This window comes from Artibeus jamaicensis, unplaced genomic scaffold (assembly GCF_021234435.1).
Source record: "Artibeus jamaicensis isolate MK-2021 breed Jamaican fruit bat unplaced genomic scaffold, CSHL_Jam_final contig_452, whole genome shotgun sequence".
Classification (NCBI taxonomy): Eukaryota; Metazoa; Chordata; class Mammalia; order Chiroptera; family Phyllostomidae; genus Artibeus; species Artibeus jamaicensis.
Window position 1 is genome coordinate 15,246,893 of NW_026521837.1, and position 14,982 is coordinate 15,261,874.

The window sequence follows — 14,982 nt, forward strand, 5'->3', positions numbered from 1 at the left end:
AACTATAGTAATTAAAGAACAGTGTGGTACTGGAGGACTTCCGCCAAGATGGAGGCATGGGTGGAGATGCTGTGCTTTCTCACACAACCAAGTTTAGAGACAACAAAATATTAGCAACAGAAAACACAGTCAAAACACAGAAAAATTAAACTTTTCGAAGTCTGATAACAACAAATTCTTCAGCCTGACCGGTAAGAGGGGCGGAGCCAACAGCTGGCAGAGTGGGGTTGCACAGGAAAACTCGGTCAGACGGACTCAGGCACGCGGATCCGAGGCGTGGGGTTGCAATGGGTGGACCCAGTAAGGGACCCAGGGAGCGACCCAGTGAGCGACCGGTAGACCCAGCGAGGGCGCGGGGCAGCGTGTTGACTGATTGTGCGCAGATAGACCAACGAGGGAGTGGGCGGTGAGATGGGACCAAACAGGCCCCAGCGGTGAGAGGCAGCAGAGGGGGGGCGCCATTTCCCCGCTCTGACCCTGCCCCCACATACAACATCACAACCCAGCAACCTGGTGGCCCTGCCCTGGTGAACATCTAAGGCTCCACTTCTCATACTTAATGGGCACAAACAGACCAAAAATGGCTCAAGAAGATCTCAAAGCCCCAGAGCTCATAAATCTAAGCAATGAAGAAATAGCAAAACTTTCAGATGCATAGTTCAAAACACTGGTGATCAGGATGCTCACAGAACTGGTTGATTTTAGTCACAAATTAGAGGAACATATGAAGACTAAACTAATTGAAATGAAGGGAATTGCATAGGAAACTAATCGTGATAAAAAGGAAACTGGGACTCAAATCAAGGGAGTGAACCAGAAGGAAGAAAAAAATGACCAAACAGGAAAATATGAAGAAACAAGAATTCAAAAAGATGAGGAGAGACTCAGGAACCTCCAGGACATCTTTAAACACTCCAACATCCAAATTATAGGGGTACCAAAAGGGGGAAAGGAACAGCCACCAGTGGAAAACTTATTTGAACAAATAATAAAGGAGAACTTTCCCAATCTGGCAAAGGCAGTAGACTTCCAGGAAATCCAGGAAGCTCAGAGAGTCCCAAAGTTGGACCCAAGAAGAGACACACCAAGGCACATCATAATTACATTAGCCAACATTAAAATGAAGGAGAGAATTCTAGAAGCAGCAAGAGATAAGGGGACAGTCACCTACAAAGGAGTTCCCATCAGACTGTCAGCTGATTTCTCAAAAGAGACCTTACAGACAAGAAGGGGCTGGAAAGAAGTATTCCAAGTCATGAAATCCAAAGACCTACAACCAAGATTACTCTATCCAGCAAAACTTTCATTTAGAATGGAAGGACAGATAAAGTGCTTCTCAGATAAGATCAAATTGAAGGAGTTCATCATCACCAAGCCCTTATTGTATGAAATGTTAAAGGGACTTATCTAAGAAAAAGAAAATACAAAATAGGAACAGTTAAAGGACAGCAAACTCAGTGTTATTAAGAACCACACCTAAAACAAAAGCAAACTAAAAGGACAGCTAGATCAGGAGCGGAAACATAGAAATGAAGATCTCATGGAGGGTTAGCAACAGGGGAGTGGGAGGAGGAGAAGGGGGGAGAAGGTACAGAGAATAAGTAGCATAGACAGTAGATAAAAAATATATAGGGGGGAGGGTAAGAATAGTAGGGGAGATATAGAATCTAAAGAACTTGAGACACATGGTCATAAACTAAATGGGGGGAATGGTGGGGCGGGGGGTGCAGGGTGGAGGGGAATGAAGGGGGGAATAGATCAACTGTAACGGCATAATCAATAAAATAAAAACAAACAAAGAAAAGAACAGTGTGGTATTGGTATAAGAATGGACAAGAAGACCAGTAGGATAGCCCAGAAATAAATAGATACATCAATAGATGTTTATTTTAGGGGTTAAAAAAGAAGTCACTGTAAAACAGTATAGAAGGGACAGTTTCAATAAACAGTACTGAGAATATGAAAACAATACAGTTGGAGAGACATATATATTCCCTTTCATATTATATTTTAAAAATTAATTTCAAGTAGATTATTGACCTAAATGTGAAAGTTAAAACCTGAAAACTTATCTTAAAAGATAAGGTAGGAAGCTAAAGGTAGGAAGCTGTCATCATGGCCTTGGAATATGGAAAATTTTTTTACGTCACAAAAAGCTTTTAACATGAAATGGAAAGAGTGATCAATTTGGTTATTTTAGCAGTAAAACCTACCATTTCTCAAGAAACCATTAAGAGGAGAAAGGAACACAGTGAGTGAGAGAAGATATCTACAACACATACAACAGAAAGTTTATATGTACAATATGTAAAAACTTCCACAAATCATTAGGAAAAATGTAGAAATCTCAGGGGGAAAAATGTGGAAAAGTCTTGACAAAAGATAAAATCCAAATGGCTAATAAAACATAAAAATATGCTTAACTCATTAATAGGGAATGCAAAATAAAATACTGTATACCCATTAGAAGGTCTGATAATAGCAAGTGTTGATGAAGGTGTGCAGCAGTGGAAACTCAAGTGCTGGTGGGTGTAAATTGGTGCACTTTAGAAAACAGTGTCTACTGAGTTGGAGCTATGCGTTTCTTATGATCTAGTGATTCCACTCTTAGGAGTACACAGGTACTCAGAAATAGGTGCACTGGGAACCGTTACAGGAATGTTCACGGCAGCAGTATTTATAAATGATGAAAAAATTGTTACAAGTCAAGATGAATTGTTACAATTCTTGATGAATTATATTCATCAAGAGTAGAATAAATAGATCATGGCAATTTATACAATGGAAAATATATAATTAAGAAAAGAAATAAAGCTATCTAAAACCAATAGTGGAGATGAATCTTTTAAACATGTGAAAAGGAAAAACCAACACTAAAAAATGTATATTGTAAGATTCCATTTATATAAAGTTCAAAACAAGGTAAAATTAAATTGTAGTTTTTAGAAGTGATATTTGGTGAAACAAAGTGTGGATGTTACTACCATAAAAGTCAGGAAAGTGATTTGAGAGAGCTGGAAGGAAGGATTTGTTATAAGAAAAGGGAATGCGCACAGGGGCTTCCTGGGTTTTTGGCCATGATTTTTTTTATTTAGGTGGTAGTTACATAATTATTTTGCTTATTAATAATTAAGTGCATGTTTTAGCAGCATTGTTTACAATTGCCAAATTCTGGAAACAGCCTAAGTGCCCATCAGTAAATGAGTGGATCAAAAAACAGTGGTACATTTACACAATGGAATACTACTCAGCAGAAAGAAAGAGGGAACTCCTACCCTTCACCACAGCGTGGATGGAACCAGAGAGCATTATGCTAAGCAAAATAAGCCAGGTGGTGGAACACAAATACCACATGATCTCACTTGTAAGTGGAACCTAATCAACAAAACAAACAAGCAAAATAGAACCAGAGACATGGAAACAACAAACTAATAGGGACCAGAAGGGAGAGATGAGGGGGTAATAAGGCAAAGAAGGGCAAAGGTCAAGTCAAGGAGCATGTATGAGGGACCCATGGACAAAGACAATGGGGGGGGTCGGAGTTGGATGTGGGAGGTGAGGGGTAGGTAGGGAAGGGGAGAGTAATGTGAGAAAAATACGTACAACTGTAATTGAACAGTAAAAAAATTTTAAGAAAAATTTAAAAACTAAGTGCATATTTTATGTAGTTTCTGCATTTGTGGGATTTTTTTTACTAAGAAAACATTTTTAAAGACATACATATGACACATGTATATGTATGGATCCATACATACATGTATATGTAAAAGGCAGTGATAAAGATAGATGTCCTTGGGCGGGATGATGATGATAGATGTGTGCTGGCTGTCTGCTGCAGCAGAATTCCTTGCTAATCCTCCTAATCAAGGCTATTTAAGTCTCCCACATCTACATATGTGTGATTACAATCAAACCCATGAGAGGAGAGATCTGAAACTTTAAACCTAACACATTTTTAGTTTTCTAAATGCCTTAGATCCTATTCTTAAGGGAAGAATTTGTTTTTTCATCTCCTTTGGTAGTTTGGCCAAATGAAATTTTTACTGTAACCTCCAGTCCATTTTTATGCCTGAGAGTTACCTGTAACCAGCCCTGCAATGTTTCAAAATACCAGTGTTTTTATTTCTTATTTGTTTCTCCTCTACCTCCTGCACTTCCCTTTTATCATTGTGAGGTATATTGAATAATACCTTTGAGAACTTATTTCTAGAATATCTTTGGTTTTCCTTATATGCCAAAGAAAGTGATTCCAACATTTCAATTAGTATTTTGTATAATTCAAGGTTTCTTAGTATTTTTTAGGCTTTTTATAATGGCTTTCCATTCTAGTCACTGCACATTTCTACATCCTAGTATTCTGTAACCAAGGAAACGCCCTACTTTCAGCATGGCACAGTGCAAATGTACCTTTTAAAAAATATTCCAGGTTGAATATTGTATGTTTTCTGAGATAATATTCTAAAGATCAGTGGTTCTTGTGGTTTTAAAAAATCTAATTTTTTTATCTTAATTTTTTTCATTTTTTAATTTTAATTATTGTTCAAGAACAGTTTTCTATCTTTTACTCCCATCCCAGCCCACCTACACAGCCCTTTCTGCCTCCCTCCCATTTCCACCCCCCGTAGTTTTTGTCCATGTGTCTTTTGTTTTTTAGGTTCCTGTTAAAGGTGAGATCATATGGTATTTGTCTTTCACCACCTGGCTTATTTCGCTTAGTATAATGCTTTCCAGTTCCATCCATGCTGTCACAAAGGGTAGGAGCTGCTCCTTTCTTTCTGCTGCATAGAATTCCATTGTGTAAATGTACCCAAGTTTTTTGATCCAGTCATTTACTGATGGGCACCTAGGTTGCTTCAGCACTTGGCTATTGTAAGTTGTGCTGCTGTGAACATTGGGGTGCATAGGTGCTTTTAGATTGGTGTTTCAGGATTCTTAGGGTATAATCCTGGCAGTGGAATTGCCTGGTCAAAAGGCATTTCCATTTTTAGTTCTGAGAAAATTCCATACTGTTTTCCATAGTGGTTGCAGCACTCTACAATCCCACCAACAGTGAACTAGGGTCCCCTTTTCCCCACAACCTCTCCAACACTTGTTTGTTGCTTTGTTTCTGATGGCCATTCTAATCGGTGTGAAGTGGTATCTCATTGTGGTTTTAATTTGCATCTCTGATAGCTAGTGATATTGAGCATCTTTTCATGTGTCTCTGGATCCTCTGTATGTCCTCCTTGGAAAAGTGTCTGTTCAAGTTCTTTGCCCATTTTTTAGTTGGGTTGTTTGTCTTCTTAGAATGGAGTTGTGTGAGTTCTTTATATATTTTGGAGATCAAACCCTTGTCTGAGGTACCATTTACAAATATGTTTTCCCATACAGTTGGTTCTCTTTTCATTTTAATGCTGTTTTCTTTAGCCGTGCAGAAGCTTTTTATTTTGATGAGATCCCATTTGTTTATTCTGTATGTCCCTTGCTCTAGGGGACGTATCAGTAAAAATGTTGCTGCATGAAATATCTGAGATTTTCTTGCCAGTGTTCTCCTCTAAGACTTTAATGGTGTCACGGCTTATATTTAAGTCTTTTATCCACCTTGAATTTATTTTGGTGTATGGTGTAAGTTTGTGCTCAAGTTTCATTTTTTTGCATGTAGCTGTCCAGTTCTCCCAACACCATTTGTTGAAGAGGCCATCTTTACTCCATTTTATGTTACTGCCCCCTTTGTCGAATATTAATTGACCATAGAAACTTGGGTTTATTTCTGGGCTCTCTGTTCTGTTCCATTGGTCCATGTGCCTGTTTTTATGCCAGTACCAGGCTGTTTTGATTACAGTGGCCTTGTAATACAGTTTGATATCAGGTATTGTGATCCCTTCTACTTTGTTCTTCTTTCTCAAAATTGCAGCAGCTATTTGGGGTCATTTATGGTTCCATACAAATTTTTTAAGTGTTTGTTCTATGTCTGTGAAATATGCCATTGGTACTTTAATAGGTATTGCATTGAATCTGTAAATTGCTTTGGGTAGTATGGACATTTTGATGGTGTTAATTATTCCAATCCATGAACACGGTGTATGTTTCCATTTGTTTGTGTCTTCCTTGATTTGTTTCTTCAGTTTTGTGTAGTCTTCTGCATACAGGTCTTTTACCTCCTTGGTTAGGTTTATTCCTAGGTATTTTACTTTTCTTTTTGCTATATCAAATGAGATTTTTTTTCTTGATTTCTGCTTCTACTATAAAAAAATCTAAAGTTTTACACATTAAGGTTGTCAGAAAGAAAAAGTCTTAAATATTTTTTTAAATCTTTATTTCTCTCAAATAACAATATAAAACTACTATTGCTGTAGATGTGTGCATATATAGCTTAGAGAAACCAATAACTAACATAAAATTCAACTGAAAAATAAAACTTAAATTTAAAAATTCTGTGTGGCAGATATATTTCTAAGGTCAGTTGTCAGCATTTATTCTAAATGGTATTAGGTGTACCCAAAGCCTTTTGGTAAGACAGTTTAGGTTAAAATACAAAGATGAATGAGTTATCTATAACATCTACTCTGATGGAAGAGACAGATATGGATGCGCATATAAAATCTTCAATGAAGTGAGTTCTGTAATAAAAAATATTTAAGTTATTAGGGTAGTACAAACAAAACTGACTTGAGATGGGAGTAGAATTTGCTATGAAAGCAATTTTTCAAAATATAATTGGGATGTAAATTCTGTCTCTAAAATTCCTTACATTGTTGGTTACCTACCAGAAAGCTTGAAAGTTATTTTTCTCTTTCACCTTTTACTATGGAAATTTTAAAATCAATTCCTGTGTACAGAGAATATAGTATAATGAACCACCATGTATCCATCACCCAAGAAAGTTTCAAATTAATGAAAACCTGAAGCTATTTTTAAAAACATGACTTTTAAAGTTTAGAAAGTAAACTGCCCTAGAAACATAACATTTATACAAATACGAGTCCAAATATACTTGTGATACAGTTTAAAATTTACTAATAGCTTTTTACCTTTAAATAACTTCGTATGCAAATTCCATTAATGGATATATTTTAACTTTATATAATATGTATTTGTGTTTTACTTTAAACAATTTGGGATATCCTATAGTATTGACTTTCTTTTTTTTTTTTTTTAAAGATTTTATTTATTTATCTTTAGAGGGGAAGGGAAGGAGAGAGGGAGAGAAACATCAATGTATGGTTGCCTTTCATGCGTCCCCTGCTGGGAATTGGTCTGCAAGGAACTGGTCTGCAACCCAGGCATGTGCCCTGACTGGGAATCGAACCGCGATTGTTTGGTTCGCAGGCCCGTGCTCAATCCACTGAGCTACACCAGCCAGGGCAGTATTGACTTTCAAATATGAGCATAACTGGAATAACAGCGGAATGGTATTACTTACCTTCAGAGTTGAAAATCAGTTTGTTTAGGTGCTGCCAGGCATTGTGAAATATAACATAATTTGAAATACAAAAATGAAACAAAGCTTTTCTGTATTTTGGCTGTACTGTCAGACACTTCCTTTTGAAACTTAAATCTTCAAAGGTGTGTTTTCTAAATCATGCATTTTCTTGTTTTCTCTCCTCATAATGGGTTACTTACCCCAGAACTCCTACTTCATCTCAAGTTTTGCTTATTTTTTTCACATCCTTCAGATGCTATTAAACTACAGCTGGTCGAAGCAGGCTTGGTAGAATGTCTACTAGAGATTGTTCAACAGAAAGTGGATAGTGACAAAGAGGACGATATTGCTGAGCTCAAAACTGCTTCAGATCTAATGGTTTTATTACTTCTTGGAGGTAAGTTCTAATGAATACCAACCAAAGAACATGGTCATCAGATTCTTTTTTTGGGGGGTGGGGTGGGGATTATACAGATATTTTATTTTATTTATTTTTTTAATATATTTTATTGATTATGCCATTACAGTTGTTCTATTCCCCCCTTCATTCCCCTCCACCCTGCATACCCCCTCTCCCACCATTCCCCCCCTTTAGTTTATGACCACGTGTCTCAAGTTCTTTAGATTCTATATTTCCCATTCTATTCTTGCCCTCCCCCTATCTATTTTCTACCTACCATCTATGCTACTTATTTTCTGTACCTTCTCCCAGCCCTTATTATATGAAATGTTAAGGGGACTTCCCTAAGAAAAAGAAGATAAAAAAGATGAGCAGTGAAAGGACAGCAAACTCACAGTTATTAAGAACCACACCTAAAACAAAAGCAAACTAAGAGGACAGCTAAATCAAGAGCAGAACCATAGAAATGAAGGTCACATGGAAGGTTAGCAACAGAGAAGATTCTTAAAAATGTATTGTCTCTTTTGTGAACACTATATCAGACATGTCTTCATTTTCCTATCTCATTAAATCCTGTTGATGTGATAATTTTGAAATCTTAAACATACGGAGAGGACTAGAATAATAAACCTGAAAAAGAGTAGTCTTCACTGTCATTCATATTTAAAGAGCTGTCATATAGAAGAGATAGCTATGGCACCCAAAGACTAAAAGCAAGGCTGTTGCTTGGGACTGAGACTAGAAAAATTCTGAAGTCTCTTGTCCAGTCTCTATAGTCCAGTCTCTACTATAAATTTATTAAAGAAGAGTCATTACTTTTCCCCTTATGTATTATATAGTTTCCCAGTTGGATATTCATTTTAAAATACGGATTTGTTATTTGGAATTATTTTTCTCTTACCTGTTTGTTTTATTTACCTCCAGATGAATCCATGCAAAAATTATTTGAAGGAGGAAAAGGTAATGTGTTTCAAAGGGTGCTGTCCTGGATTCCATCAAATAACCACCAGCTACAGCTTGCTGGAGCATTGGCAATTGCAAATTTTGCCAGAAATGGTAAGCATATTGTTTTATTTTTAAAAGTTAGATGTTCTGTATTTTTCTTTGACATTACATGTACTAAAACTGAACAGTTCAGAATTATAAGTAGTATGTATGTGCACTGCTACTATTATTTTTCAGAGATCTGAAATATTTGTAGTGACTTTACTAACAAAGTATATATTTTAGGCAATTCAGCTAAGTTCTGGTACTTTAGAGATCATGAGCAATGATCATGAAGTCCTTTGAGTACTTTACACTTCAAAGATGGATACACTTGAGTCCTATTCTAATAAACATCTGATCTGAGAGGATATATCTCTTGCGTGGTGCTTTTATTTTGGATTTAATAATCTGAGTTTTCATTGTAGGGTTATTGTGCCTTAATTCATACTTTAATACATACAAAACTTAAATGTGGCTAATTCCCTGGTTTACGGTAGAATATTTAATGTAGCTTAATATTTCAGAAGCACCAGACTACCATATGTATTTCTGAAGTGTGGCACTCCTACGATTAGTCTAGAAACTAATGCCGCGTGTAGGGAATAGGGGCTGCTTTTGTGTTTAGTATGAACTGTTATTATAATAGGTGACATTCCATTTTCGCTCCATTCTTTTGGGGGACCATCACTAACTCCTTAATGATGGAATTAAAACTTGAAAAATATTGATGATTGTTAAAGCTAAATGTGGGGTAAATATCAGTTCATTTTAATATTCCCTGTTTTATAAATGTTTCAAAAATTCTATCATTGAAAAATAATTTAAGTATCAGCTGAGAAAACAAAATGTAAAGTACTGTCTCTAACACTGGCACCACTCTGGCATACTTCACTGTCAGCGGACGTTTAAGCATGTGGTCTCTACTTTTTCATTTTCTGATATATTATCAGGTTGGGTTAGAGAGTTTTTTTATTTTTAATATTTTATCTATTTTAAAAATCTTATGATAAGACTTCTTACTAAAAAATAATATCTATAAATCTGATGGGAGAGTTAGAATTCATTCTATTTTCCTATGGTTCCATTTTCACTAGTGTAGATAATTGTCAGGTATCAGTATTACAAAATATTTATTGATATTTGTACAGAGGATGAAAAAAGGCTTTGTTTTGTTCAGATGGAAATTGTATCCATATGGTAGACAATGGAATTGTGGAGAAACTTACAGATTTACTGGACAGACATGTGGAAGATGGAAATGTAACCGTGCAGCACGCAGCACTAAGTGCCCTCAGAAACCTGGCCATTCCAGGTAAGACCGAAGAAAGAAAGGCAACTCCGTAAGAAATAAAATCCATTGCTTTGGTAATTTAGTTACTTTATACATCTTGTAGACCTGCCCTGACCATGAAAAAAAAAGTCTTCAAATTATTAACTTTTTTTTTACTGGTAAATAGAGATAATGTGTTAAATTAGTTTTCTGCAACTATGCAAGCATAGTCTTTTCCTTTGTCCATATCATTCAAATAACTCTGTTACCTTCTGTGAACTCCCAAGCATTATGTCATATTTTATAGTTAAGCTTTTTAAAGCACCTTCAGTTTAGGTAAGATAATGGCATCAGTTAACAGAATCCCCTAAAGAATTACTTTTAAAGTTGTTTCTTTTTCCCTACAAGCAGACATAAAATTTTAAAAAATACTTGGGGGGAGGAGGGTGAAAGGGGACTAAATTGTAATGGAAAAAAATACAATAAAGATTAGATTTTAAGAAATAGCCCCAGTGTGTCCTTTTGGATTAAAAGTTTTTGAGCCATGAAATTACATTATCATGGGAAGTTATACACGAGATGATTTAAACTGTTCTTTTATTCTACTTTCTAAAAATGAATTTCTGGTTAGATGAAGTAGTATAACTATCTGAACATAAACTCTGTATGAAATTAGTTTGTTTCATATAGCAAGTGATGTTTAGTAACATCTGTAACATCTGTTTTATCACAGTAGAGGTAAAAAAGAAACATTAATTTAGGGATCATATTTTTCGTAAACAAGAAGGCAACATTGTCAGATTTCCTTTACAAATTATTTAAGTAAGTATGTTGAGGTTAGGTTTGATTTTATATGTTATGTTCTTATAGACAAACAGGATGCAAGATTTTTTAATAGAAAAATATAAAACATGGGGCCTTAAAGATAAGACGACCCTAAATAACTGTGCATTGAATTGAATAATTATCATCAAGAATGCTAACAGCATTTTAACCTCTTTTTTTTTCCTCTTTTTTTCCTCTTTCTCTAGTTGTAAATAAAGCAAAGATGTTATCAGCTGGGGTCACAGAGGCAGTTTTGAAATTCCTTAAATCCGAAATGCCCCCAGTTCAGTTCAAACTTCTGGGGACACTAAGAATGTTAATAGATGCACAAGGTAAAAGAAATGCTTTCTCAAGTTGCATTTTGGTTTCATAGTTTCGATGTGCCTCTAGTTGAAGAAGGACTTGTTTCTAGCTTTCAGAACTATGTAGTCATAAAGATAAGCAGCAAATAAAGTCAAAAAGAGAGTGGTTTTAGAGTCCATGTGTATTTATTCCCGTGCTTGTTATAATTGACTTTCAGTGGAAACTGTAGCACCTCTATTAATTGGTGTGTATTATCCTAGCATTAGGCTGATTTATGAGCAGTTCCTAAGTGTTTTTGTTTTAGCATTCCATACCATTTTTACCACGTCTTCAAAATCGTAATGTTTCAATACAGTGACAGTCAATTTTTTAAAAATTTGTTTTGCAAACAGGGAAATCAATTTTCTGTGTACAGAAACAGTGAAAACCACTCTTTGGAATTAATCACTTCTAAATTCTAAAAACCTTTCTCTATATGGATTCCTTAGAGACCTTCTAAAAATCCTTTGTTTTAAAAATCCTTCTAAAAATCCTTTGTTATAGATAGAGTACGTACTTACTAATAGACTACCAGGCTGACATAAAAGAATTTTAAGTTGCTTATTTTTGTGTTTTGTACAAAAGTCCACAAGTTAATAGGAAAGGCCAGATAGTCCATCAGATACAAAGTACTGTGTTTGTGGTTCTTGCTTTAATAAAATTCTGTTGTGTTTTTTAAGCATATAATTTTCTTTTATACTCTTTCATCTTTACCAGTTATTTCAGTTGATTGCCTGTTGGTGACTCATTCCTTGGTGGTTTACCTTCTTTCCTATAGCAGAAGCTGCTGAACAACTGGGAAAGAATGTTAAATTAGTGGAGCGTTTGGTGGAATGGTGCGAAGCCAAAGACCATGCTGGTGTGATGGGGGAGTCAAACAGACTGCTGTCTGCCCTCATACGGCACAGTAAATCGAAAGTAAGTTCCAGAGGAAGCCATTCACTAAAAACATTTAGTGGCCTTTTAATATTTATATACAAATAAATTAATCAAAAATTCTGAAAAAAAATTGAAGATTGAGCTTTTTTATTTCGTGCTGTACCATAATAGTTAAGAGTAGGGCTTTGGGATCACACCAAAATGAGTTCAGATTTTACCTTCACTATTTACTTGATGGAGTGTCTTTACATCTAAGTATCTTAATGTATAAAAACTGCAATAATACCTACGTGAGAGTGCTGTGAGGATGATTAGTGAGATCATGGATACAGAGTATATAGTTGGTACCTGGAACATAGTAAGCATTCAGTCAGCGGAGGTGGCTGCTCTTGGCTGCTGTTGTTATTTTTACCACCATTAGTGTCACCGTTACCAACATCACTGTCAAACATCTTTGTGCTAGCGCTAACGAAGCCATCTACTAGAAATTAAATGATATCTGGTTAGCATTTGATGCTCAACACTCACATTTGGGCAAAATCCATTCTCATGGCAGTGTCCAGCTTATTATATTATGTCTTTGGCACATGGCTGGTTTTTGTTGACTAAATGAGTATATGAACAAATAAGGATTTTAAGGAACACAATGATGAAAACTCAGGCCAGCAGTTCAGCTGCTGATTTAGTGACTAGATTGTCTACCTTTTATTTTTTATAACCTTTTTTTCTAAGGTGATCCTTTTGACCATTTCATTCATGTACATCTGCAGAGAGACCAACTGTACCCTGGTGTCAAGGAAAGGGTGATGTTTTAGAGGTTAACTTGGAATCTCTCAGGGGGAGAAGGGGAAGATTCATTGATGAATTCAGTACATAAACTTCTGCATAGACTACAAATATTAAGTACAAGAACCTACATTTGAATCTTGACCTCTTAACCACTTAATCACTGACTTTGGACAAATTTCACAACTTAATATGAGCTTCAGTTTCCTCATCTACAAACTAAACATAATATCTAGCTAATGAGATTTTCTGTGAAGATAAAATGAGCTAATATCTGTAAGCTACCCAGTACGATGTCCAGTGTATAGTTCCTGCTCCGTACAGGTAGCTTTCAGTATTCTCTTTCATCATATGACACAAGTACAACACTTCATTTATTTTTTATCCCTCACTCTATCAGGCAAAGCAGCTCCATACAGTAACTTTTTAATAAGTATTTATTGAAGTGGGAGGAGAGACAGCAGGCATTTTTTTAGTATATTTTATTGATTATGCTATTACAGTTATCCCACCTTTTCCCTTTGCCCCTCCCTCCATCCAGTACTCCCCTTCCCTCTAGCAATCCCCACCTAAGTTCATGTCCATGGGTTGTACATATGAGTTCTTCGGCTTCTCTATTTCTTAATACTGTTCTTAACCTCCCCCTGTCTATTTTGTACCTACCAATTATGCTTCTTATTCCCTGCATTTTTTCATCCAATCTCCCTCTCCACCCCCCTGGCTGATAACCCGCCATATCTCTGATTCTGTTCCTGCTCTGGTGGTTTGCTTAGTTTGCTTTTGTTTTTTAGATTCAGTTGTTGATAGTTGTGAGTTTGTTATCATTTTACTGTTCATAGTTTTGATCTTCTTTTTATTAAATAAGTCCCTTTAACATTTCATGTGATAAGAGCTTGGCAATGATGAACTCCTTTCGATTTACCTTTTTTGGGGAGCACTTTATCTCCCCTTCCATTCCAAACGATAGCTTTGCTGGATAGCATAATCTTGGTTGTAGGTCCTCGCTTTTCATCATTTTGAATACTTCTTGCCAGTCCCTTCTTGCCTGCAAGGTTTCTTTTGAGAAATCAGCTGATAGTCTTATGGGAAGTCCTTTGTCAGGTAACTTTCTCCTTTTCTCTTGCTGCTTTTAAGGTTCTTGCTTTACCTTTAACCTTTAATATTTTAATTATAATGTGTCTTGGAGTGGTCCTCTTTGGGTCCAACTTATTTGGGATACTCTGTGCTTCCTGAACTTCTTCACCAGATTAGGGATGTTTTCTTTCCTTATTTTTTCAAATAAGTTTTCAATTTGTTGCTCTTCCTCTTCTCCTTCTGGCACCCCTATGATTCAAATATTGGTACATTTAAAGTTGTCCCAGAGCTTCCTAAGCCTTTCCTCATCTTTTTGAATTCTTGTTTCTCCTTTCTGTTCTGCTGGAATGTTTATTTCTTCCTTTTGTATTAAATCATTGATTTGAATCCCAGCTTCATTCCCTTCATTGTTGGTTCCCTATATATTTTTCTTTATTTCACTTAGTGTATCCTTAATTTCCTCCTTTATTTTGTGAATGTACTCAGTGAGTTCTCTGAGCATCCTCATCACCCGTGTTTTGGACTCTGCATCTGATAGGTTGGTTATCTCCATTTCATTTAGTTCTTTTTCTGGAGTTTTGAACTTTCATTTGAGCCATATTTCTTTGCCTCCTCAATTGGCAGCCTCCCTGTGTTTGTATCTGTGTGTTAGGTAGAGTTGCCTCTACTCCCTGTTTTAGTAGCATGACCTGTAACTTTTGTGGGGTGGAGCCATAGGTAATTGCCAGGATGGGGCAACCAAGACGGCAGGCTTTTTAAAAGGAAATACTTAGATATCCGATGCAGAAATGTGAGACAGAAAAGAAGCTGTGCTTGAACTTAAGAGGAGGCTGTTTGTTTCTAATACACAAATTTCCTTCATTCATTCCCTATCCTACAATACAGTGGACTTTTAGGATAAATCACAAAATAAAGAATGAAATGACAGTCCAGGAACCTTTCCAGTGTGATTTATGTATCTGTGAATCTCTGTAGTCTTCCTTATTCAATAAGCTCCTTTGTGATTTTTATAAAAAT

The 14,982-nt window shown here is 36.0% G+C and overlaps 1 protein-coding gene across 4 annotated transcripts in view; it reads left to right on the forward strand.

The window, feature by feature from the left end:
• RAP1GDS1 (Rap1 GTPase-GDP dissociation stimulator 1) overlaps window positions 1–14,982 on the forward strand; it is a 147,461-nt gene that overhangs the window by 105,826 nt on the left and 26,653 nt on the right. For 3 of the 4 annotated variants that reach the window (XM_037141639.2, XM_037141641.2, XM_037141642.2), the window contains 5 exons: window positions 7,656–7,799; window positions 8,727–8,858; window positions 9,967–10,101; window positions 11,091–11,216; window positions 12,005–12,144. In XM_037141639.2, the coding sequence (XP_036997534.1) occupies window positions 7,656–7,799; window positions 8,727–8,858; window positions 9,967–10,101; window positions 11,091–11,216; window positions 12,005–12,144 (677 nt within the window). The remainder of the gene's footprint in view (window positions 1–7,655; window positions 7,800–8,726; window positions 8,859–9,966; window positions 10,102–11,090; window positions 11,217–12,004; window positions 12,145–14,982) is intronic. The other variant, XM_037141640.2, reaches the window with a different exon arrangement.